Here is a 25,571-nt window from a genome sequence, read left to right as displayed (position 1 = left end):
AGACTTCAAGGACATTTTAAAACCAAGTGTGCTGAGGACTCTGGTTCAGGTGGTTTATCAATTATTTTCCTCTCTTCCTTCAAAACCGTAACATTTCCCTTGCACTATACTCTTTCACCAGACTACAGAAACAAAGAACTTCAAGGATTAACAACTAAGTAGAATCTGAAGGAGAGGATCTGACATTGTACTCAGGTATACGTAACACTACAAGTAGTTTAATGTGAAAAAAAACCCTCTACTTGAATCCCTGTTCTTAATGTCACTAAAAAGAGTTATTAGCAATGCTCTTTAAGTAGAGATGCTGTTACCAGAAAGCTACAACCATTTCATCAAATCAATTGAGACTCAGGACTTTTCCCTGTTGGCTTCTTTCCTTACTGTTACTCTCTAGCACCAGCTGTCAGGCAGCTGAAGAATTCTAACTTCTACTGACAAGCCAACAAGAGCCCAAATCCTCGTCTTGTCCACTGTTCAACTGTTCTCCTTCCTGCTGTAACTCTTCCTTCTGGCTTATTTCTTCCACAAGCATTTATCTCCTTTGGGAAGGATTTCCATCACGATCACCTTTTTCGTAACTAATTCTTCAACTGTTTGGCATTTGAGTGTGGAAATCAGGGATAAGAATATTAATATATGTAGCAGAAAATCTGAATATTAAAAAAGTAGGAATTGTAATTAGTCTATCAAGAAGAACTCTACCTTGATCATGCCAAAAATAAGTACAGCAGCATTTAATGGTCGTTTAAGAGCTACCTTAAGATCCATCGTAAATAACAACTCAGATACGTCACAGGAAACACAACTTTTTAAAGTATATTCATTTGTGTACCAAGATTGAGTGCTGCTTAGGAAACATATTGGTCCAAGCATAAAAGCCTACCTCTTGACCCGTTAATTGTGCTACTTGCACAGAGAAGGCTACATTTCAGGATTATGACTGCAGAGTCAAGAACTTAATCTGGAAATGTCATATAAGGGGTAGCCTCTTCAGTTTTATTTCCAGCCACAGTGTTTAAATATAGTACTATGGTCCTGGTTTTAACTACGTGACCAGAGATATTCTTCTGCATTGACAGCTCTCAGGTCTGAAATTCTTGAACATGAATCTGGACAGTGGTGTAAAGCTGACTTGTCTGTAGGTTTCCAGCTTCATTCCTTGCATTTGTTGAGTGAGAAGGCACAAACAGCCATAGTAAGCAAAGGAAACTTCCAAGATGCAGACAAAATAATGATGTTACAGCAAAAAGACTTTATTCCTACTTCTGCCAGAGAATTCCTACGCAATGCTGGTAAGACTACATAAATTCTTTTTTTTTTTTTTAAAATTTTGAAGAGGTGGGTAATCATCTATGCTTCCCTTCTTTGGCTCTAAACTCTTGTTTACTTTTCCAATCATTGCTAGTCTCTGTTTCCTGTGCTTACCTTCAACCATAAATTATGCCTTTGCAGGCTCTTTGTTCCAACTTATTCTTCCAATTTATCCAAGACATTGAATATCTCCCCTTGCTCCACTGAATAAGGTAGCTTTCTTCTTCATTCCTTCCAGGTGCCAATTACAAAGGAGTTGAGAGAGCAGTCACAGAACATAGGAGAATGAAGATCTCTGCTATTTACACTGGTAACCTACTACACCCCAACCTGATACAGCTGTCACAGGGAAATTCCCTGTATTTCACTCCTCTAGATTTGGGGACAGCTTGCATACAAAATAGTACATATACGCTGCAGGTCTCTGGTTATATCACACATGCAGACCAGTTAGGACAAGCAAGTGATCATGCACAGTCTTTAAAGACTATCTCAAGTATTAATAAATCCATAGAATTTGCAATGGATCATTAGCATTTCAGAGGCTCCTCTTTTCATCATATTTAGGTGGCTTTTTACAGATGAAAGAAGAGATCCATCTAAAAAAAGTCTAGCATCCTGAAAAGTGCTAAGTTTGTGTGGCAGGCACAGAAGTACTATAGCCATCCATGAAAGGTTGCTATAACATTAACACAAAGGAAGCAACGCCTTCCCCCCCCCCCAGTTTTGTTCCATAAATGGCCAAACTATTTAATTGGGTTGGGAGGAAGGGAGAACGACCCAACAGCTGCAATCTGTACAGAGCATTTCATTCCTAACAATTACATGTTGCAAAAGCAACTTGTAACTGGAAACAGTTTTACAATGGGTATCATCAGTCAAGTCAAGTAAGAGTCATGTATTACCAATATTTCTTACTGGATACTTCATATCCAATGTTATTGGCTTTGGCTACAACACTGCTACATTGTATCAGCAAGTGATTGCTTTTCTTTGTTGTATTTTCCTTAACAAGAGTGAGTAAAAGTCTACAAAGAGCTTACATCAGCACGAATAATTTCCACAAAAATAAAACTCTTCATACAGCAGAATTTTAACTTCAAAGCAAATTTTTAAAAGATTTCAACAACTTCTTGTTCATGAGCAACACAGCTGTAGGCAGGCAACATCCAGAAAATAGTCATCCATTTAGGTTCAACCACAAAAGGAAGTTCAGTTCTTAAGAGTTACAAATATCCATTCTCATACAATAAAAAAATCCATTCAAAGGAAAGCTGCATTACCAAAGCATAGATTACCATGTAATGGTCTCCACAGTGAAATTCGTACTATGCGTTCCTTTTTCTGATATGATCAGGAAAAGAGATTTATCATGTAACAAGTTTATAAGCTAAGTAACAAGTGGGCAGCAAGACAAGAAAAGATATTTTGAGGAAAAGACATTTCCCCACTCAGACACTCTAATGCTTTAACACTTCCACAAACTGGAGTTGCCCATTTAATTGCTTAGTTAAGAAATTTTTCTTAAATGAGAAAGTTCCAGTCATTTGTAAGCAATTAATCATTCATCCATCAAAACCTTATGTGACATTCAACATTGCTACTAGGCCTCACGTAACGACTCCTCCATGGATGACCTATATCAAAAGGCCAAACACTAAAAACTCTCCAGGACCATTGCAAAGAAACTGGTTATCTGGCCTATACTCACTAGATTTCATGGCATTCGGGGCGTTGGAAGGTGCATTCCCCCAGCCTGTTGTCGATGCTCCTGTATCATCTACTTCACCCCACCCGGGACTGGTTTCATTTGGCTCACCCCAGGCGGACGTACCATTATCTGGAGCAGGTGGATTGCTTTTGCTCCAGACTGCACAAAGGAGAAAGAGTTTTCATTACAGACCATTTAGACAATGAACTATTTACTGCAGTGCAGCACCACGTCATTAATCTACTGCTTCATTCTTTCTGCTGAGGACTTCAGATTCTCAACAGCGTGGGTGCAACTGAACTGACAACTGTTCACATCAAACTTAGAGCGGGCACTGACCTCCAGGGATGAAAATGAAGAGAATGCTACGATGAGTAATATTCTTCTTCCAGGTTAAACATCTAATGCTGTCCTATCTGGTGAGCTTTTGTGACCAATTAAAAGCACCAGACTAACTCAGGGTTTTCATATACTGAAGACAGAACAATGACATATTTGAAGTATGTATTAAAATGAAATAGTATTCTTTAAAGCATGTTTGAGTCAGAGAAGAGATTACATAACATCTTAATATATTTCCAGACTATGTAACTTTTTCTTGTCCTTATTTCTAAGAAGAAAATATTTTGCTAAGTGCTCTTTACCATTCAGCAGTCAAACTGAGCTAAAAAACTAAATCACAGACTCGCTCCATGTCATGTGTCAACCTTGTGTTTCAGAATAAAACGTTTTCGACTAAAAAGCAAAGAATTTCTCCCTGCTTCTCTAACAATTAAAAGTAACAAGTGTGATTTAGTCTGGAGAAAAGGGAGGCTTGGGCAAGACCCTACTGATCTCTACAACTACCTGAAAGGAGGTTGTAGCGAGGTGGGTGTTGGTCTCTTCTCCCAAGTACCAAGCAATAGCACAAGACGAAATGGCATCAAGTTGTACCAGGAGACGTTTAGATTGGGTATCAGGAAAAAAATTCTTCACCTAAAGGGTTATTCAGCAATGGAATAGGCTACCCAGGGAAGCGGTGGAGTCACCACCCCTGGAGGTATTTGAAAGACTGTAGATGTGGCACTTTGGAACATGGTTTAGTGGTGGACTTGACAGTGTTGGGTTTACAGTTGGACTCTATGATCTTAAGTGTTTTTTTCCAACCCAAACGATTCTATAGTTCAATCTGTTCTTCAGAGCTCAAAATGAATATACAGGTTTGTCAGCTAACAAACATTTTCTTTTACTGGCAAGCTGCCCAGTATTCAGACCACAGTTACTGAGGCACAACAAGCACAGGACTGATTGACTGAAACTCTAAAGACATTTTAAATACAGAACCAAATATTCAAATAAGAAATTGGTTTTCTTTATGGAATAAAACTATTAGGAATTGGAGGCTGCACAAGTATCTCTTATGCACTAAGGTTACATTCATATACGAATGAGGAGCTTGCTGAAGAAAGGAATAAGACCAGTACCTGATGCTTGTGATTTGCTAGTCATTGGAGTAGGCAGGCTTTGCTCCCGTGGGGCCTGTCCTCCTTGTGAGTTCTTGTCCCACAGGTTCACATTCTTGTAGTTATAACTGCTAGGATCTCCCCATGCTGAAGTGCCATCATCAATATCCATTTTTCGACTGATCGACTGTGGAGAAGGTTCTTCCCAGCCACTAGGCTCCTCCTCTTTGGGGGCAGCTGGCTGTGGTCCGCTGTTCCAGTTCGGGTTTGGAGGTCGCCCATTACTTGGAGTTTGGGGTGGTGGACCCCAGGAACCAGAAGCCTCCTGCTGTTGCTGCTGGTGCTGTTGCTGCTGCTTGTTCCAGGAGTTGGGTTGTCGACCCGTCTCATTCCATGCTGAAGTTCTTTTACAATCATCCCATCCACCCTTTGAAGCAGCGCTTGTATTTGCACCATTACCCCAAGTTCCAATCTCATTTTGCCCACCTTCACCCCAGCCAGACACTGGCTTGTTTCCTGCACTTTCCCAGTTACTGTTTTTTGTTTGGTCAACTTCCTCTCCCCAACCGTTCTTTCCAGAAGACCATCCTTGATTAGGTTGCCGTCCACCCCATCCCTGATCTTTACTAGAGCTGTCATTCCAAGAGGAAGATGATTTTTCTTCTGGTCTTCCTCCTCCCCAGTTAGAAGAATTGGTGTTCTTATAGTCATTCCATCCTCCAGTATTTTTGGGGTCCTTCCACTCCGTTGGGTTTGAGAGCTCACCCCATCCAGACTTTATTTGATTGCTTTGGCTGGGTACATCGCCCCAACCCCCTGAGTTCTTTGTCTGTGTGGCAGAGCTCTCCCACCCCTCAGTTCCTTTATCAGACTTCCCCTCGGGCCGTGGCATCTCTTCAATATCCCATACGGTATCTTGCTTAATTTGAGTTTGACCCCAGCCGGTGTTTGAAAGCACACGGGGGTCCAAATCAGTCCTGCTCAGCAAAGTCTGCAAGACTGCCTGGCAATCAGGATGTGTAGGCCTATATGATCGGCGTCCAGAATTATGACTGTCACTACTTCCTGCTTTGTGGTTGCTTCCAGTGCTTTGACCTCCAACCTCACTTCCTGCAGAGCTGGAAGATCTTCCCCAACAGGGAGCCTGGGAATTGCCTTGGTTTTCAGGAAGAGGGTGGCCTTTTTGATTGTCCCATGCTCCAGTGCTAGAATTTGGTTGGTTTGGACCACTCCATTCTCCAATCTTCAGTTCATCAGACCCAGACAGCTGTTTCCATTCTCCCTGAGAGACCCCAGATGTTAATTTGTTCCCTTCACCCCATTTGCTTTCATTCGCATGCTGAGGGCCAAAGTTCCAAGACCCACCACCCGTAGACCGGTTATTGTTATCCCAAGAATCACTTCTTGACCCATTAGGTTTTTGAACAGAAGCTCCTTTCCAGGAGTCCTCTCTATCCTTTCCATTGTTCCCATGGTTTCCAGAATTGCTCTGCCCAGAGACCGTGTCAGTTCCAGAAGACCCCCTAGCTGTACCCCAAGATCCAACACTCCCAGTCTTTCTTTCTCCAGTGCTTTGTGAAGGGGTGTCAGTGCTCCTGGAAGGGTTCCCCAAGCCCATTTCAAAGGACATTCCCTTATTCTCCATAGGGTTTGGTGAACTTAAGTTCAAGGAGTTAGTGTTTCCATTTTTTGGTCCATCAGTGTTATGAATTTGAGCCTGTTCTCTGCCAGAGACAAAGTTAACACCCGCATTTTCCATCTTTGACTGCTGTTCCCTAGAGGTCTGACCTAATGTGCTAATCTGTGCATTGGAGCTACCACTATCAGATTCCAAAGTCCCTTTCCTAGAATTGCCCTCTTGAACCAGTGCTGGCCAAGCAGATGGGTTGCTATTTGGGTTAAAGTTGCTGAAGCCAGAACCAGTACCGATTCTATCTTGCCCACTCAAGTTCCTCCAATTACTTAGTCCATTGTTACTCTCGGCAGCAGGGTTGGAAGATTGAACAGATTTAGCCTTGGGATCAGATTTCCAGGCCCCAAGATTACATTCGTTTCCAGCGCTTCCAGACTGGCACTGGCTTCCTTTTCCTTTGTTACTAGTGGTGCTTCCTGGCAGAGTGTTCTTCTCCAAGCCAGGGTTCGAGGCACTGTTGTTATCGGTGGTGTTTTCGGAAGAAGACTCAGCATCTTTGCTGGCAATACAAGGCCACTCTTCCATGTCAGACCCGTCTACAATCACCTTGTCCCAGATGTGAGTTGGGTTGGCGTTGGTGCCGTTGTTGGAGGAGGCTCCAGGACCCCAAGTGGAATTTGCATAATTTGAAGCAGCAGCACCTCCAATTGCTGAATCTAAAAAAACAAACCACAAAACCATACCCAAAAAGGTCATTAATAATCAATATTATTTACGAGCACTGAACATCACATTTTTCACACCACTGTTTACATCAATAAGAACCCTCCCCTCAAATGTGTAACTAAGTTGCTTTGGAATACCATCAAACTGGAAAATGCCACTGGAAATACTGAAAAAAACTTCTTTCAACAAACTACCCACAAGCATTTTGTGGGGTTTTGAATTCACCGTTGACTCACTACTATTGCTAGAGTCCAGCTCTAAGTTCAACACAGTAATTATAACCCAGTTAATGAACCTGCATGGTCATTACTGATACTGGTTGTAGACTTTTCAAATATACGTTTAAAATCATACTATATGCAGAACAAGAATGCGTATGTGCACACATTCATATGCCTGCATGTGCACATGGAGTCAGCTGTTGGTTTGCTACTTGGCTGACTCAAAGCAACTACAATTTATTACAGATCAAAAGATAAAAGACTGAAGACGAAAAGCATCTAATGAATATATGAAGAAGTCTATCCTTCAGCTTCCAATATATTTTCAAGTTGATTTTGCCACTAGGAATTTCTTTCAACCCTTTGCAAAATAAAATTATTTCCAAAAGTTACTGTAAACTGAAAGAGTCCAAAGTTATATAAATTACAATTTCTATGTAGAAATGTGCAAGCTGTATTCAGCATGTAATTACCCCAAATTTGTGTCACTGCTATATTTACCCTAGAAACCACAGTCTGTGGTTTTGCAAGCAGCTATGCTGATCTCTCTGCCACTGGATGGAGGCTAGTAAGACATCTCACTTTTCCTTCTCTCTCACCAGCTCTACCTACTTCAAATTCCCCAAGTTTCACCTCTCATTTGTGACAGTTCTGACGGCAGTTAAGCCTTTTAACTAAGACAACTGTATTCACTAACGCAACACAAATCTGTCCACCTTTTGATGGCTTAGTTTTTTCCTGGCTTAGCACATTGTGCAGGATAACCTACAAGTTCAACGAGTTACTATAAGGAAATTAGCAGGATGAGAGACAACGAATGGGGCCCCTTTCTTTCATCTGTGGTGAACTATTATTACGCCCTGCATGGTATGACTTCACATGGACAAGGTTTTACCATAAGGGTGGTGAATCACTGGAACAGATTGCACACAGAGGCAGCAGAGGCCTCATCCCTGGAAACATTCAAGGCCAGGCTGGATGGAGCTCTGAGCAACCTGGTCTAGTTGAAGATAACCCTGCTCACTGCAGGGACTAGATGACCTCTAAAGCTCCCTTCCAACCCAAAATATTCTACAATTCTATGATATTTGTCTATAGTTTTGAAGCAGATATAAATTAACACACTGCCACAATGGATGAAGTCTATGTCAGTGCTGGCAGCGTGTCTGCATATATGCAGACATGTTCTCATTAGTTTAAAATGTCAGCCAAGACTCCCTTGCCATCCACACAACCACCTTTGATCCTCTAAATAATTTAAGTCCATTAGTACTTCAGTGTTGCTCTCTATACAGCGTTCCCCTCATTTTTCTATGTATTTTTTCACACCAAAGGACCCTAAATTGCCCTCACCACAAATTCCCAGTGATGAAGACTAAACACACTCCCTTCTACAAAACCATGTACTGAACCCTAAAACATTAGTCTTCTTCAGTTATCCCACCCAACCAGTTAAACTTATTTTGCAGACCATAAAGTTCATAGTAACATCTGCATCAGTATTCATTCCTGAACATATATTGTTACTACCAATACTGGCTCGCATGACAGCTTCCATGAAATAAGGCATAACGACCTTAAAGTGGATTCCCCCCCTGCCCCACTCCTATGTTATTTACGCAAAAGCGAAGACCACAATTTCTGGCTCCTAATATAAAATGAACAGATCAGCTTTCAGTGCCTGTCTCCGACTTTCAGTTCATCAGCTTAACCAATGAACATCCACTGAATGCCTTCCAGATTCCCCTTCACTGAGGGCCACCAGTAAAGATCCAGACTTCACAGCAAGGTTAGAATTCTCTTGTAAGCTCTCAATACTGATGAACAGAAGTTTGTCTTCTCCATTAAATCCTAGCCACCAAGATCCAAAAGACCAAGCAGCTGCCATGCACATTCTGTTCCTTCTGTTGCCTTACTCTTAAATGCAATCTTAATAGCACAGAAGCGTGACACTTAACCAATACTTATACCTGGCTATCTTTTTAGTACACTGAGTAACAACCCCCCACCCCCCATTTAAAAACTTTCTGATTAGACTGATCACAGGGATAGCTTAAGGACAGCCAAAGTGAAGTTCAAAAGACTGCAAGGTTGCTGTCTTTTGAACTTAGCAATGATTCAGTGAATGAATGATGCATAGGCAACTGTGCACTTAGCAAGATGTCCACATGGGTGATTTCAACAGAGCATTTCACATGTCATTTCTGTGAAGACATTCTAAAAGTATTACGATTGGGATGCTTGCTAACATAGTGTACTAGGACACAATTTAACAGACTTTTATAAAACCAGCCTCCCATTGCTGTATTTGACAGTGGCAACAAAATTTTGGCCATTGATGGTTTTTGTCTTAAGATAATGAATAAGGGCTCTTGGTTCTTAAAGAGACTCTTCTTTAGCAACAAACCGGCTGAAGATAAACAAGTTTCTGATTTGTCCAAAATGAAAACAAAAAGTTACTAGCAAATGACTGCTTTTAAGGATGAAAGTATGGAACTGAAATAAGTGAAAGTATGGAAATAGAGTACTGAAATGAAGATGCAGTTTTGCTGTGAGACATGGTGGTGATTCTTAGAGGGCACTAACCACTGAAAGACTTTCACCAATAAAATTTCAGCTTTGTTTTCCAAAATTGTCTTGCACATCCTGAATATCATCGGTATTGGAAGAATATATGCACCAGCCTCCACCCCAACCCCTTGTATTGCTACGAGACAATCGTAAATCTGGTGTCATCTTTCAGGGAACTAGAGTTTTGCCATCTTACAGAAGCATTTCAAGTCCGGTGGAAAGAGATCCACGTAAAGAAGGATTATGTATTGAAATTTTGTACTGAAGCCTCATCAATACCATCTACAGCTATTTGCCAAATACAACAAGGCAAAGGAGTAGGTGAGCTACATTATTTTCCCCTTTGGGAACCTGCTTTTGTTTTCACCAGGGATGAATTAACCACAGTATCTGTGCACAAGTGCTGCACGGAACTGAGCCCAATCTGAAATCCGACATGTGAACAGCCAGGATCTCAGATGATATTAATGACATGCGAGACAGACAGCAACACCATACTTCCATAAGCACTTCGATGGAGCACCCCAAGTGACAGCCCTGGCCTTGCTCTTGTCCAGCTGCTCATTCTCACTCCTCTGGCACATTACTCCCAGGTGCTAGCACACATGTTCCCACTGATATTCAAGTGAGCTGATGTGGTAAATCACACAGACTGAAATTAGTTTTAAAAAACAACCTGGGTTCATTTTAGTCCAAGTCAGCTCCCCATCCCAGCTACCTGTGTTATGGTGCTGAAGTCTGGATGGGTCGAGGCAGGTCTGAAGGACCCTTATCTTTCTTGGCAACACTCCTGACTTGTATCAGGATAAGGCAACTAACCATTGTCATAAAAAGTTGCCACAATCAATAAAATACAACTATGTAACATCTTAGTAGCTAATGCACCATTACACTAAATGTAAAAATATGAGAATTCACAAAATCAAGTTTCAGTCTCAGAAAAACACTAGGTGTCAAATTAATTACACAGAACTTAAGGAGCCTCTAAAACACTTTAAAATGGTCCGCATATAGTACAGCCAACAGCAAAAATATGCTGCTCATGAGAAATATTGAAAACCTTTAGAATGCTTCACTACCATAAAGTCTCCTTTGACAGTCTACTACCACCACTACGAAGGTATACCAATGCTGACATAATGCTAGCATTTTATACACAGTTGAAAGACTTTCAGGTGGGGTTTTTTCCCCTCTTCATATTCCCAGTGTTTTATCAAAATCAGGCATCTCTAAGAGATCTGTTTTTAAACTCATTAGCTGAAACTTTGCCACTGTAGTTTGAAATTCACTCCCCCCAGCCCTTATTAAATAGAGATCATCAAAGACAACACGTCATCTATCAAACAGGGATTTGCTATAAAGGAATTCAAGTACTGAAACCACAAAAGAGAATTATTCATTTTCCTAGAATCCTTTTCAATAAAGACAGCCACTAGCTTAGTTGATTCTGGAGTTCCAAGTCACCTCTTTTTAATTCTGAACCACAGAGAACTATAAGAAGTTCATGCTCTCCAGGACTGTGGTTACAAAAACTCATCCCATTAATCTGGCATGGTTTTCAAAGGCAAACTCCGACATAGTGGTATCGTTATTTTCTTCTTTTGACTTTCAAGCATTTATTATTCCTTTTTTAAACACCCTTATTGTTAGAACTGAAGCTGTCCTTGACTTCTCAGATCACCTTCTTTAGAAGGCAGATGTCTTGAGTGGAATGTAGTATTTCCTTCTTAAGTTATGATAGTACAACAAACAACATTTACTGCAATTCCCCAAGGGTCTACAAAATTCAGAAGCAGTCATAATTTCCCCATGCTCATAAACCAAATAATCTTAAAATCAATTTATCTTCTGTAATTCAAAGTGAACAGAAAAGCAAAAACAAGACAGTCACCACTTTTATAAAAAGGTTCATCTAAGAAGAAAACTAAGGTTACCACCAAAAAAAAGTCAGGAGCAAAAGGACCACCTTTCTGTTTCATCCAGATGAGAAGTGACAGGCATTTGCCATTTGCAGACCTGATATCTACCTGTCTGTTTTACCAGATCATATAGAAAAGTGACAAGATAGGAAATTCATCTAAAAGAAACCAAAAGAGCTATTAACAACTACTCAATGACAACCATAAAATGCTGTTTATCAGTGCACTGTGTTGACCTTCCTGCAGTCTTAAGAGTATTACAGCATCTGATTCAAACACCCAAAACATTTTTTTAAAAAATTAACTCTCTTTCTTGTTCCATCTAGCAGTAAAAATAGCATCCATTGCTGCTAACAACAAAAGAAAAGCCTATACACTAAAATAGTAGAAGTAAGTTCTCCAAAAGCAATCTGAGGAGTTTTATTATCTAGTGATAGGCTTATGCACAACTTTAGTGATCCCTCTTCTGCCACGCACACACATATGCATTAAACATTATCACTTGCCTGTTGCAGTCCCACTGTCACTCTGCAGCAGTGCTCCTGTCACTGGTTGTGCGTTGTTTGGGTTTGCTCCTGGTGCTGTTGGGGGAGGAGGCCCTGCTCCACCCCCAAGGAGCATACAGGATGGTGGAGGGGGTTGCCCACGTTTCAGTAACACTTTGTGGTCCTGCTGGCAACGGAATCGCGGCGGCACCTCCCGAGGCATGTAGCGGGCGGCGCTTGGCGGTTGTCCGTTCGGCACTGCCACCCTTTTGGCATTGTTGCCACCATTCACTGGTGGCGATGGAGAGTTGCCAATTGGGCTGGCAGCCACTGGTTGGCTTAAACTTGGTTTCGTCACTTCGGGCACTGAAAAACAGGAAGAATGAAAATCAAACATTTTTCCACTCAAACCTGTGTTAGCCACCAGAACTCACTGTGACTCTTTCCTTTTATAATTTCATTCTTTTCTGAAATACTGTCTAACTTCAACCTTATGGAAGAACAGTTTCATTACAGAAACAGGAATAAGCAGTAGCAGCAAATCTCTTGCTTCTACGTCCAACTCTATCCTGGCATGAAACTCTACCCTCGGCAAGTATTTCGCTTTAAGTCCCAAATTTCTTGGAAACGTAAAGCTGGCAAAGAATGCCACTCTGGGCAATGAGTCACTTTAAAATATGAGCAGTCCAATATAACTGGTTTCTGCTCCCCGCCTTTTCCCTGATTTTCAACTGGTTTTTGGATTGTTATGCATCACCCTCATGGGAGGTTTGAAATCAGATCCCGAGTTTTCACCTGCTTACTAGGCCACATAGCAACTGCCAAGACAAACAAAAACAGGGACCCCCCCCCCCCCCCCCCCATTCAGAGTTAACAAATCTGAATTCTGTGTACTGCTCTTAAATAAAGCAGTAATAGTTGACTCTCACCCAAAAGGCAAACCCTACATACAGCATTTGTATCAGGATCACCTAAAGTTTCCCAGCTGGTCACCAGGTGCCCCTATAAGCAAGGACAAGCTGCTTCTGAGAGCTATTATGCATTGGAGAAGAGGAAAAGCACAAAACAAATCCTTGAGGAACTAACACCATTACAAAACTTGCTTAAGAGACTCTAGACCTGTGACCCCTTACATTCTCCATGTGCTTTTTCCAAACAGAGCAAAAGATTTTCCAGCCTGGCACCTAGGAGGTGTAATTGCTAAGATATCAGACTCCAAAGGCAAAGAATTTAATACATCTCCTCTAGCCTTTGCTGAAGATTAATACAAGAAAGGGATTTCCTGAAGCCCCTTGCCAGCAAAGTGAACATAATCAGTAAAACTTATCTTCTTACAAATGTGGTATCAAAACAAGCGAGAGTCTCTTCGGCAACATGAATGCATTATTCCCCACATTTTATTTTGATATGGGTTTCTGATGCCTCTACGTAGGCTGCATAGCACCAAACCCCTCCAAAAATACTGTTAACTGTAAAACCAAGTTATTATCTTAGATCTCTTTGTCAATAACAGCAATTTCCCCACACAATTTTTTGAAATCTGACACACAAATCAAGATTAAATGTATTTTTAGATCAGCTAAATAAGCTTAACTTTCAAGATGCTCACTCATCAGCCCTGTCTTATCTGTTTGACTTTTAGGTGCCTGAACTTCTCTTCAGTTTCTTTAAACAAATCATTTTCACTCCTTTCAGTACCTCACCATAAGCAGTACTTTCCCTGTCTTTCATTCCTTTTATACAAGTGGTTTCAGTTTTTGGTTACTTGTCTAAAACCTTCGCAAAACTGAAAGGCTAAATACTTCTGCTAATCTATTTTATCCACAATCCCCATTCCCTCTTCCAGTATTCTGATGCTGACACCATGGGTAGTTTCAGGTTCTCTGTTTCAATCACCTCAGCTTTTACTTCTTCTGAATACGCATCTTCAGTATTTCACCTTGACTCACAATTCCCCTTCCTTTCCCAACGGTTTTGATTAAGACCCAGGTCCTGACTCAGGTCAATAAAAAGCAGTTTTTAGGATCAAAGATTCTTACCTTTGGTTTTTTGATCTGTGACCTGCAAATTAAAAGCAAGAATGTAAACACAGTTTTAAGACCCTCAAAACAATCACTGAATAGGCTGAGCTAAATCATAACCGTAATTTATTAGCAACAAGATCAGTATTTATTCCATGAAAACAATCAGCTGATGACCTACTAGTCTGAACAGTTTTCCTAGTCATATATACAAAATTTTCAGAAATACTACAGCTCCCATAAGACCCTTGCCTGGTGCAAAAATCCTTGGCAGAAAGAGTAATTACTTCACTCATGATGATTTTTAGTATTCATCCCCCTCCTCATCCCCAGTAGAGACTTCCAAAGCACCAATAAACATGTGCTAGAGCACTATAGTTCTTTCAGATTTCGGAGGTGAAGTATTACAGTTAAAATGTAACAAAAGCTTCCTTCTGTGAGAGCATCCTTACAGCAGACTGTTGGGGCTAGCAACAGAATTCACACAGGAGTAACCGCAAGCGAGAGTAGCGGTCTGTCTGTGTCATCTTCCCATTTCACCCTTCCCAGGACATCTCTTCCAAGGCGAAGAAATCCTAAACCTTACTGGATTCATTGCCATCACTACAGACAGTGCCAGCAATACCTATATAGCACCAGGCTTAAAAATCTCTTGAACGCAATAGGAAGTTAATTACCGAAGTGAGCCATCATGCTGGCTCACATATTCAGTATGCCGTTTTGCTGTACTTCTACACTCTTTCAACATAGCAGATTTCAAGCTACAGTAGGGACAAACACATCACTGGTATATTCTCTGGAATCATGTGTACTGTAGCATGTTTTGAGCCTGCTGATCATGAGTTCCACTACACAATAATGGAAAAAACCCTAAAGACCGTCATGCTGTCAGGTTCTATGACAACTAGTCTTAAAAGAAATTGCTGAACTAGTCCATAATTCTGGAAAGCACATAGTGGCAGTATAGAATAATGAAAACACAAGTAAAAAGCAGTTTATTGTTCAAACTAACCAAGCCAGAATTTCTTTGTATGGTAAAGAATAAAAAGACAAACTGCACTGAATTGCTACGGCATCATTTACTTTGCAAAGATGAACACTACAATATGCAAAGCAGAACATTCTCTACAATACAAAAATCTTATACATGGTAACTTCACAGAATTAAGTAATCCAAAAGTCTCCAAGACACTAAAAATGTACCTATTCCAAAACTCTGTCTGTACCAAGCCAGACATCGATCTTTACTTTCACTTCAGTTACAAAAAATCCTGTAAGTATCAAATTACATCTTCTGTAACACAGTTAAAAATGCTGTTAAGCACCTAAGTGACTCTGATGCTCCATTATTCAAGGAAAAGAAAGAGGGGAGAAAAAAATTGTTCATAAATCCAGTCTGGTAATGCTGATAGGTTTACTACAGTCAACAATTTGTCTACTTGGAAGAATTCCATTTTAAGAAATCTTCAAAGAATTCTATATGGTAACTACCTTTTACTTTAGGGGAAAAAAAAATTACTTCTGCTATATTGCGTCTCTCTCCTAGTCCAAATGATCTGGTTTTGTGATGTTCTTTTCAGGTCTAGAATACAAAACCCAAGAAAATGTGACCCTGTCTCAGATTTACAGCTGTCATCTTTCTGTGGGCCACCTATAAGCACCAGCACGGCAGGAGCAGCTACAGTGGACTGGAAGATGGAGTCAAATGCAGCCTTCCCTTCTGACAAGCTACTAAACAGCCCCTGGGACACCAACCACAGGAATTCAGTCTGTGAATTTGCTTGCATAACTTGCCTTGAAGAGATTTAATTTTTTTTGTTGTTTTTCAAGTTTCAGAAGATACAGACACAAACAATCGTTTCATGTTATACAAAATCTGTCTGGAAAAGGTACCCCAAATCATTACTGCTTATTTGGTGAACATCACCACAGTCACTAAGAATGAACAGACACATTTATATTCTGTCCATTCTGTTGCCTGCTTTGATATTCCTAGATCTCTCCAAGTATTACTGTTAAGTTTGGTCTCTACGAGATGAACTTACTCAGTGTTTATCCTTCCCAAGATTTTGGCAAAACATCGTAACATTCAATAATACTGAATGACTTAGTAGGTGAGGGACCACACAGAAAAGCTGGCAAACCTCCTTTGTATTCAAAGCACCAATTCCTCAGTAAAAACTCACAGCAATGTTATCAAGACAATCGGTACAACTTTTCCAAGTTTCTCTTGTATCATTGAATATCAGCACATAATCCTCAAACCACCAGCCTTTATTTACCAGGTTGGTGGTTTGAGGATTTGAGGATCTGATCCTCCTGGTTCCTACACATAATTATTGCGCCTGAACATTAAACAGTAGCAACACTGAGGCAAAAATAGACTGAAGAAACCTTATTCTGTAGCTACTGATCTTCTGCAGTATTACTGGGGATGTATCCACACAATGGCTGCACAAAGAAAACAGAAATACACCTGTTTATCCACACCTAATTTAAACTGATAGACTCGAACTGGTGAAAAAAACAGAAGACCCCCAGAGAAGCCAAAATTTAACTGAAATCGGTGCTGGCTGTTCTCAGCAGAAACCTACAGAATCTAACACAGAGTGACATCCGGTCTTTCATAGGATCCGTTGTTACTGAAGCAACTGAAAAACAGAGACTACTGAAAGAAAGTAAAACCTTCTGCTCTCAATTTCACATAATCATTGAGATTGGAAGGGACAGCCTCTGGAGATCCAGACCACAGTTCCCATCTCTGTTCCCCACCCATCCCCAGGAGCCTCCACAACTCAAATCAAAGTCATCAAAACCAGATTGCACAGGGCCACATCCAACTCATTTTTGAGCACATCGAAGACGGAGGCATCACAACCTCTCTGGGAAACCTGTTTCAGTGGTTGCCCAGTCACACATGCGCACAAAAAAGTCTTTTTATGATTAAGTGGAATTTCCTGTATTTCAATTTGTGCACAATGCCTTGTGCCTTGTCACTAGGCACCACTGAGAAAAGCCTCCATCATCTTTACTCCGTCCCGCAAGGTATTTATATATATTGGTAAGATCCCCCTAAGCCGCCTTCTCCTCCAGGCTGAACAGTCCTAGCTCTCAGCGCCTCCCTTCATCTGTCACATACTCCAGGTCCCTTAATCATCTTAGGGGCCTTCTGCTGGACCCAGTCCAGTATGGCTACATCTGTCTTGTACCAGTAAGCCCGGAACTAGACAGAAAGTATTTTACCAGTAACAGAGTATGGACAAAGCTGCAAAAAACTCAAGTTCATATGTCAAGTTAACCCCTTGAATAATCTACTAGATTTTCAGCAAAATAGAGAGCTTCTAATACACCAACTGTTCAAACCCATTTTCTAAGCAAAATCAGTTTTCAGTGACTTCTCAATCCTTCACAGCTCAGACTCAAACTGATACACTCCAGCAAAAGTGCTATTAACTGCAGAAAATGTGAAAACTAAGTGATACTTAGCAAAAAATAAAGGGAACCCTCAGCAGTAAATACTTCATATAAACTTACTTAAGGACTTGCTCCAGAAAATATTTATTCAATTTTACTGCAGAAACTGCAAAAGTCCAGCAGCATTTCCATCCCCAAACACCTCAAAACAGCTGGAGTTGCATAGATCAAGAGAGCCCATAATCAGTAACTTAAGTTTAATACTTCATTTCAAAAATCCTCTTTTACTGCACACGACACACTACGGAAAAGAAATGTCCAAGTTAAGCACGCAAGTTCCAGGACAATTATGCAAAAAATAGTCTTTAATGAAACATCACTTTAAACAATCAAGTTTTTAAGCTCAAATACAGTTTGTCTTACCACCCCGAATACTATTTATGTTCCAGATGGATAAAATAATTCAAATACCGAAACCTACCTTCTGAGCAGATTCCTTCTTTTTCTTATCCTCTTTCTTCCTTTTCTTGTCTTCCATTAACTGTTCTTCCCTTTCTTGCTCCTTCTCTCTGCCAAAACAAAGAACAATGGTATGAGCACAATCAAATTCTTATAGAAGAGCCACACATACTATAACCCTCTTTGCCTCCAAGAAAGGCAGTCAAGGTACTAGATTCCTCTTATCATCATACTTCATTTGCATTTGAGGGTTTCAGTCCAACTGAGATAAGAGAAGCATCTTCTAGCTCAGTGTGGCTACAATCATGCCACTTGCTGCACAAAGGAAAATTCCTTTATTCAGATCAGGCCTCATCTCGCAATATCCTATATAAATTAACCACATGCCTGATATTAGAAAATATCTTCAAGACATTTTGGCCAAAACACCCTTTTAACTGGGTTGTACTTTTATTTCATGAACAGTCTCATGAATCTTTTCATATGCTAAAAAAAGGGAAGTTGTAATTTAATATAAGATGGTTTGGTCTGATATGACATTTATCTTCACAAGGGGAAGAGATTATTCTATTGCCTGTAGCTATATCACTTGTAAGAGACTGGAAGTGTCATATCAAATCAAAACCATCATTTATTATACAAATCACTAATTTAATTTCTAGCCTATTGTACCCACCCACAGAATTTTTGTGATGAAACTTGTAACATAAATTACTTTCCAGGGAATCTATTTTCTCCATGAGAATGTTCTTTCAAAAAAGGAAGAAAAATATGTGCAGCTGCTATTGTTGTCAAGCTATCATCTTGTTGCTATGTTTCATATCAAATATGAAAGTACCAGAAAATGGTTAATTTACTGCATATATGCTATTGGCTGAGCTGTTTCTATGGTGAATCACATCTTCGTTAACCAATTCTCTTCACCTCCTTGAATTTAAGAGTAAGTTTTCAGCTCACTTGGAGTAATTTCTTTTTATAGGGAATGATTAAGACAAAGACAACTAATGCAAAAAGATGATCTGACAGATGAGAGGTAGGATCAGAGACCAGAGATGTGTACTTCAAACAGGCAACAAGTATAACCCACGACATCTCAGAACAAGATTTTATGAAAACATAACAGCTTTATAAACAAAACTGGAGTTTGTAAGTGTCCTGAACTACTACTTATACTGATGCACAAATCAAAGCTTGTTTCTGAACACAGTTTAGAAAGATCAGAGTTGAGTTGGCTTTGCTGTCACACCATTCAGTATTTTCCCTCCATTGCATTTATATGGTATAGTTTAATATTTTTGTTTGCTTTTGCACTAGATACTGACAAGTCAGCTTACAAAGAGGCATTCACATAACTAATCAATTCCTACAAAAATATTTTGATATGTTATGTGTTAACAGCTTCCTGATTGAGGACTTCAAAGAACTCTCCTAAAGAGAGGACAGTACTACTAGAGACAGTAATAAAATGTTTTCCTGGTTTCCTAACGTCAGGCTCTCCTTCACAGGTGGAGAAAATGGGTAAGGGCAAGATGAGCACTTAGTAACAACATCGTGAGGTTATTACCAAATGCAATTCATACATACCAGCAAGTTCAATCTGCATTTAACAAAGTTTGAGGCAAGCAGTCCACATCACACATAACAGCATTTTATGCACTCTGTGTGCTGTTGTTTAAGCCAGGTCAGTTCTTGCTCTTATGTTCTCTACCAAATGTCAAAGCGCACTTCCCAGGCCTAAACTCCAGCAAGCAAAAGCCCTGTAGGATTTTCAGTTTTACTAACAGCACAAGACATGAAGCACTGGGGAGGTTAGTACATTTCACACTTGCTGTCATGGTGTTGAGAAAAAAAATCCATTTTCTTTGAGCCACTGATTGTAAGCAATATGAAAAAGCTCTCCAGCGACACCCTCATCTTTCAAAGTTACTATAACCTCATATTATGTTTACTACTTTTGTACTGTCAAGCTATTTGTGCCTTCTGGGCTGTAGAGCCCATTACAAGTATACTATTTCCAAAAGCCCTTCTTGCAGCAGGCAAAATTTTAAGAGCTGTCTTAAAAGAGCTGCTGAAAAGGGGCAGGATCAAAATACAAAATGACTTCCAGTAACTGCCTGGCACACAGACACCCTTCTACTTAAAAGCACCTTCCCTAGTTTTGCGAGCAGAAGAGCAAGGAATGGAAAAGAATGAGAAAAAGGCCATATTCTCAATCAAAGCTGAAGCTATGGCTTACAACGACATGTAGCACTAATAATAAAAGAAGCCAAGGACAGAAGATCTATAGCCTAAAAGTAAACATCTAGTTATGGTCATCTGTCTTCGTTGTAAGTTCAGGACACAGATTGCTCCTGCTGCTGCCTTGTTTTCAGACATGTATGGACAAGTATCTGTGGTACTAAAGGTGCAGAGAAGCCCTTTGTTTTGCATGACGACCTCCCCTTCTTCTGCTCTTTAGATAGAACTGTGCATTTAATAGTCCACTGGGCACATCATCAACAACTACAATATAGTAGTAATCAATACTTAGTAATCTAGGCTTCAGTTCACGTAAACACATACCTAAATTCTATTGAGGTGGAAGGGATCTATCAGAACACTTGGGCTGCAGCATATGTACAAGACCATAAAGTTCCTGAGAGTGTAACTCAAATCTCACAAACAGGCAGGAAGTAGGAAGTTACACTCTCCAAATGACAGAATAAGAATTGATGCTCTAGACATGCTAACAATGTACCACTATGCTGAAAGTTCACTGAATTAGGGGGGGAAATAGCTTATTCCCATTTTGGGTAGCACACTTGCCATCTTCCCACTTTCACTCTTTGATGCATTTCACATTTGAAGTTTTATGATCAACGGTTTCCCTTTTCAGTTGTATGCAAGAAGCTTGTTAAACACAAACTTAACTTGCAGTGTTAAGTGTTCTGATCAATTTAACATAATGAAAGCTTTCAAGTACCTCATCGATTCATTCAGAAGACAATGCTGCCTATTAACCTTCTCTCATTAGCTAAAATACAATCCTTCCTGGACTGGACAAGGCAACTGGGGGGTCCATCACGTACATTCCAGCAACCAGCTGCTTACATTGACAAGATCAACACAAGGAGAATATCCATCAACTCCAAATGAGTGAATTTAGAGTAATACAATGGGGTGGGGTTCCGGTTTTTGTTACCAGCACATAGTAATAGGAACATGGACACACCACAACCCTGAAGAGGAAGTTTGCTAAATAGCAACCAGCAGCCAGCTTTTTACTCTAGTTTTGAAGAAAGCATGTGTCCATCTTAAAAATGACCTAAATGCACGTTAATATTTCCCAAAAAATCACAAAATCAACATTACTGAAAAGTATTATAAAAGCCTATTACAGACTTTAATTCTGAACATTTAAAGGCATATTAACAGCCTTTAAGAGAATTAAGAGAAACTATACGTTGCAACCCAAGATTTTATTTTATTTCTAAAAAGCCAAAACCAAACCAACCCAGTAGCTATGATACAGTACACTCAATACCTTGTCTAAATACTTTTAACAACTTCTGGCTAAGACAAAAGCAATCATTTCACAGAAAAGAAGGTTTAATCAGCTAGTTAAGAAGAGAAGCAACAGAAAATAATTGTGAAGTCCAAGTTACTGAAACAGATAGCCATTTCAAGAAAAAAAGAAAAAATAGTAACTGAAGAAGTGTGCCCTCCCCCACAACAATTTACCAGTTTTGGAAAACATAATTTCCTGCAAAACTAATATTCATTTTTCCAGAAAGCTCTAATTTAAAAAGACTTATTCTCGAAACATATGGGCTTGAGGCAGGGCTAGAGGACAGAAGCTGTCTTCAAAGTTCTTGCTATCACAAACTCAACTGTGAAACGAGATGACGCACTATGTATTTACATACTATCTAGTGGCAACACGCTTTGATAGGTAGAGATAACAAGCCACACAGACTATTGAGTCTACAAAAAACCCCACAACTCTCTAAAGTCACCCTCAAACTCAAATTGCACAAAAAACATGAGTAAAACGTAAGAAATGAACAATCCTAGAAACTCAGGAGTAGCACTTTAGTATATGCAACTCCCAGTTCCTTCCACGGGGCTACGGGACAACAGCGTAAGTGTGTTGGGAAGTTCCTCACACACAGATGCGGACTAGATACCGGTACTGTGAGTCACCTTCCCTCCTCTTGACCCCATGTTTTAGTTTTTTTTTCAGTAGAGTCAACTTGGTTTAGCTACACTATAATACAACACAGGAGTGAACATGAACTTCTATAGATGTATCCTGTTCTCTGCATTGTAATAAGCATAGGATAGTTACAAATCTGCTTCCAAATTGGAGTCAACTTTCATATCTTCTTCCAGAATATGGGGGATTCCAAAACTACACGATCAGCAGTACTTCAACAGAACAAGCGTTTATCTATATAGCTACAAGGTGACATTAATGACTTAAATTTTCTCTGACAGCTTTAGCCATAACTAGCCAGAGCTAAAGGCAATCACCTATGGTTTGCATGCATAGACCAGTCTCACTTAGAGGCAACACTTCAGCTATTAACTGACTCTTTCTTACAGACAGGCCTCTAGTGATCCAAAATGTCAGACAACAAACATATTCCTAATCCTTCAGAAACAGACAAAAGGACTCAGAACTTGAGGGACTAAGCCAGAAATGTATTCTGCAGTAAGGTATCCAACTTTGGTTAAGATTTGAAGCAAGAATAATTTCCAGTGAACTTTAACTACAAGTATCCAGCTTCTCAGCATTTCTTAAAGTTTCCTCAGGATCATGAATTTCTGCTAAGTTATACAGCCTGGATACCAACAGAATCATGCATCATCACACACTGGTGTTTCAGATGCATTGTAGAACACCTTTATAACAAGCTGAAAGCCAGGTATGCTTCCAAGGCAAAAGCTCCTCTCAACCTATACAGAGACAAAAATCTATTTGAGGAAAGTGGTCTTCAACTGTGCTATTTCATGAACAGCTTGCTGCCACTGTTGGAGAATTAGGTTTCAATTTCTTCCACTTCATTCCTCTTCAAGCTCTGTCCCTGACCTTCCCTCGCTTGAGCTTTCTTTGGAACTCAGCTGCTTATATGGCAAGAAAATGCAGCTCACCTGGGACCACCCCATCCCAGGTTTTGTAAACGGAATTAGCTTAGCTTGCTACCAGATGAACATCAGAAGTAGTGCACACAAGCAGAACGGAATCTTCTCCTTTCAAATGAACATGTTATTGTTTGCATTTCAATGAAACTGCAGTTTATTGTATCACAACACCTCTCCATGCAGCACCCAGCTAAAACTCTATAAATCATAGAAAAATCGACTAGTAAAAGTGAGTGTATTTCCTTTTGAAACCAACTCCTACATTGTTCTAATACATTAAGGACAATGTCTCCTCTGGGCTGTATTTAGTCCTTTATCCCATACTATGCATATGGGACCCTAACATTATCACCTGCATCTACACAACTCTCCTAACTATAACAGGGGCTTTACTAATACTATTCTCTAGCATAAAAGTATTTATATATAAATACGTTACAGAGTATAAGCTGATTGTAATTAAAGGTCATGAGCAATGAAGAAAAAGCATACTACAAACTCCCAAATGACTTCTTGCGCCTTGAGGTGCGAGCCCTTCTTACTGCAGTGAAGAACACTGGCAGTCTACTGCTTCAAATGCTCAAGGTGGATGAAAGCTTTTAAATCATATCTGGAAGCTGGATGTCAGAGACTAAACATGAAACAAAATTAAATGCACTGCTACTGGAGTACAGAAATCTTCACAGTTCTACTTTCATTCAACATATCCCACTTCACAGCATAACAGTATGGCGTGTCCAAACACGCAAGTGTGCTTCAGCACATTAAAAAAGAACATCAAACAGAAGCAAGATGTAACACAGCATGGGATAAATCCCAGGGTTAACAGACCCTAAATTCCTAAAGGTAAAATTACTTCCGCTAGACTAAGCCACATAAAGAGCTAGAATCTTGCTGATCAAAAGATTCAAAATGGGATTAATTTGTTTTATTAAAAAAAAAAAGTTAAAATGCTCAGCATCACAGCCACCTTTCTTGTTGAGAAATGCTTGCATGCATAAACTAGACAGATGTAAGCCATACAAAAGCTGGTTGACTAGGAGATAGTAATTTAGAAAGTCAGTCTTTCGGCTGAAGTGACAAAAATGGAGTATGAAATTATTTTAGGTCAAATGAATTCTGATGTTTATAAGGAAAAAAACCTGATCCTTCAAAACAGCACCCCTGAAGATCCAGAGTATAAAAATGTTAAGGAGAAAAAAATGAAAATTACTTGTTTGCTTGAAATAAGACTGAAGTTTACAGCATCACTGAACAACTGCAATATCAAAGTAAGGGATGAACTATGCAGTTTAAAATCAACCAGTTAGTAAAAGGACAAATGTCTCACACTTCTTGACTGAAAGTGAAATCAAGATATCAGAACTCAGCCCTTCACTAGACCATGAAGTTAAAATTTTTCTATTTGTAATATATACATAGGTAGTATAGCAGATGTAAGATGGTAACAAAAATGTGTCACACCAAACACCCCCATCCTCCCAGGGCAAGCTATGGACTGTATACACACACAATGTACACTTCACCATGAATTAAGTGAAAAGACTTTGGAAAATGTGTTTTTAGAAGTGGTCTGTAAAGCAGTGTTTTCAAAAGGCAAAAGATTATTGCTCATCGAAGAGTTAAGAGTAAGTTGCTTTTTTTCTTCTCTTTGGCTGAAAACCAAAACAACGTCACAGCAAGAAGTCTGCTTACTTTAAATAGCATATCTGGAACAACTGATATGCCTTTATCGCAGCAAAACATCAGTAATTTGAAGCTGCTGTAGAACATAATCAACTTTAAAACACTGGCATACTGACTTCGCTAAAAGCACACTTTTCTAAAGAAAGACTCCTTATAGACTGCCATTACACTTGTTGCCAGAGTAAGATTAATTCTCTGTGGAGTATTTTATATATATATATGCACAATGATTCACATACTACAAAGAAAACAACTCTAACCATAAAGCGCTGTTTACTTTAAAGAACTGGACAGTATAAGCCCAACAATACAACAACAAATGCTCATAAATAAGGTTTGTTCTCAACACTTCAGCAACTGGTTTGCAACAGGGTGGTGTCAATTTCAGTTTTAAGAGTCTCTTGTTAGTAAGAAAACCTTGGATTGTGTAAAAAACAAACCTGAGCTGTTTTTAATATTCCATACTTCTTGCTTGCACTCCTTTTATAGAATTCTTCTTTCTAGCTGTATCACTTATATACATTAAAAGAATGACTTTCAGATACCATCTAAAGTTTCCAAATGTTAGCCACAGCTGATAAAAAGGAAAGTTTTAAGGAAATTCAGAGCTACAGATAAAGCCCTAGAACATAAGAACTGAGAAGTTTTCGCCCCTATTTCAGTCTTCAAATGCTTCAGAGCTCTTACAGATCAGTAATTGTTTCACAGTATGCGCACTCATGCATACCAAACACACAGATAAAGCATGTTTAGAGAATTGTGAAATGTGGTAAAAACAGCCCAAGAATGGCAAAACATTCAGTTAGAAATCTGTCTGTAATTAAGACGTCCAGTAATTTACCAAATCA

The 25,571-nt window shown here is 39.6% G+C and overlaps 1 protein-coding gene across 19 annotated transcripts in view; it reads right to left on the bottom strand.

The window, feature by feature from the left end:
- TNRC6B (trinucleotide repeat containing adaptor 6B) overlaps nt 1-25,571 on the bottom strand; it is a 141,679-nt gene that overhangs the window by 28,148 nt on the left and 87,960 nt on the right. For 15 of the 19 annotated variants that reach the window (XM_075429293.1, XM_075429290.1, XM_075429295.1 and 12 more), the window contains 5 exons: nt 17,936-18,023; nt 14,059-14,080; nt 12,041-12,385; nt 4,486-6,813; nt 3,023-3,181 (listed from right to left, as the gene is read on the bottom strand). In XM_075429293.1, the coding sequence (XP_075285408.1) occupies nt 3,023-3,181; nt 4,486-6,813; nt 12,041-12,385; nt 14,059-14,080; nt 17,936-18,023 (2,942 nt within the window). Of the gene's footprint in view, nt 1-3,022; nt 3,182-4,485; nt 6,814-12,040; nt 12,386-14,058; nt 14,081-17,935; nt 18,024-19,497; nt 19,881-21,633; nt 21,715-25,571 lie in introns of those variants that run through there. The other 4 variants (XM_075429306.1, XM_075429310.1, XM_075429304.1 and 1 more) reach the window with 3 other exon arrangements.

This window comes from Opisthocomus hoazin, chromosome 8, assembly GCF_030867145.1.
Source record: "Opisthocomus hoazin isolate bOpiHoa1 chromosome 8, bOpiHoa1.hap1, whole genome shotgun sequence".
Classification (NCBI taxonomy): Eukaryota; Metazoa; Chordata; class Aves; order Opisthocomiformes; family Opisthocomidae; genus Opisthocomus; species Opisthocomus hoazin.
This window is presented reverse-complemented; position numbering and strand designations above follow the sequence as displayed.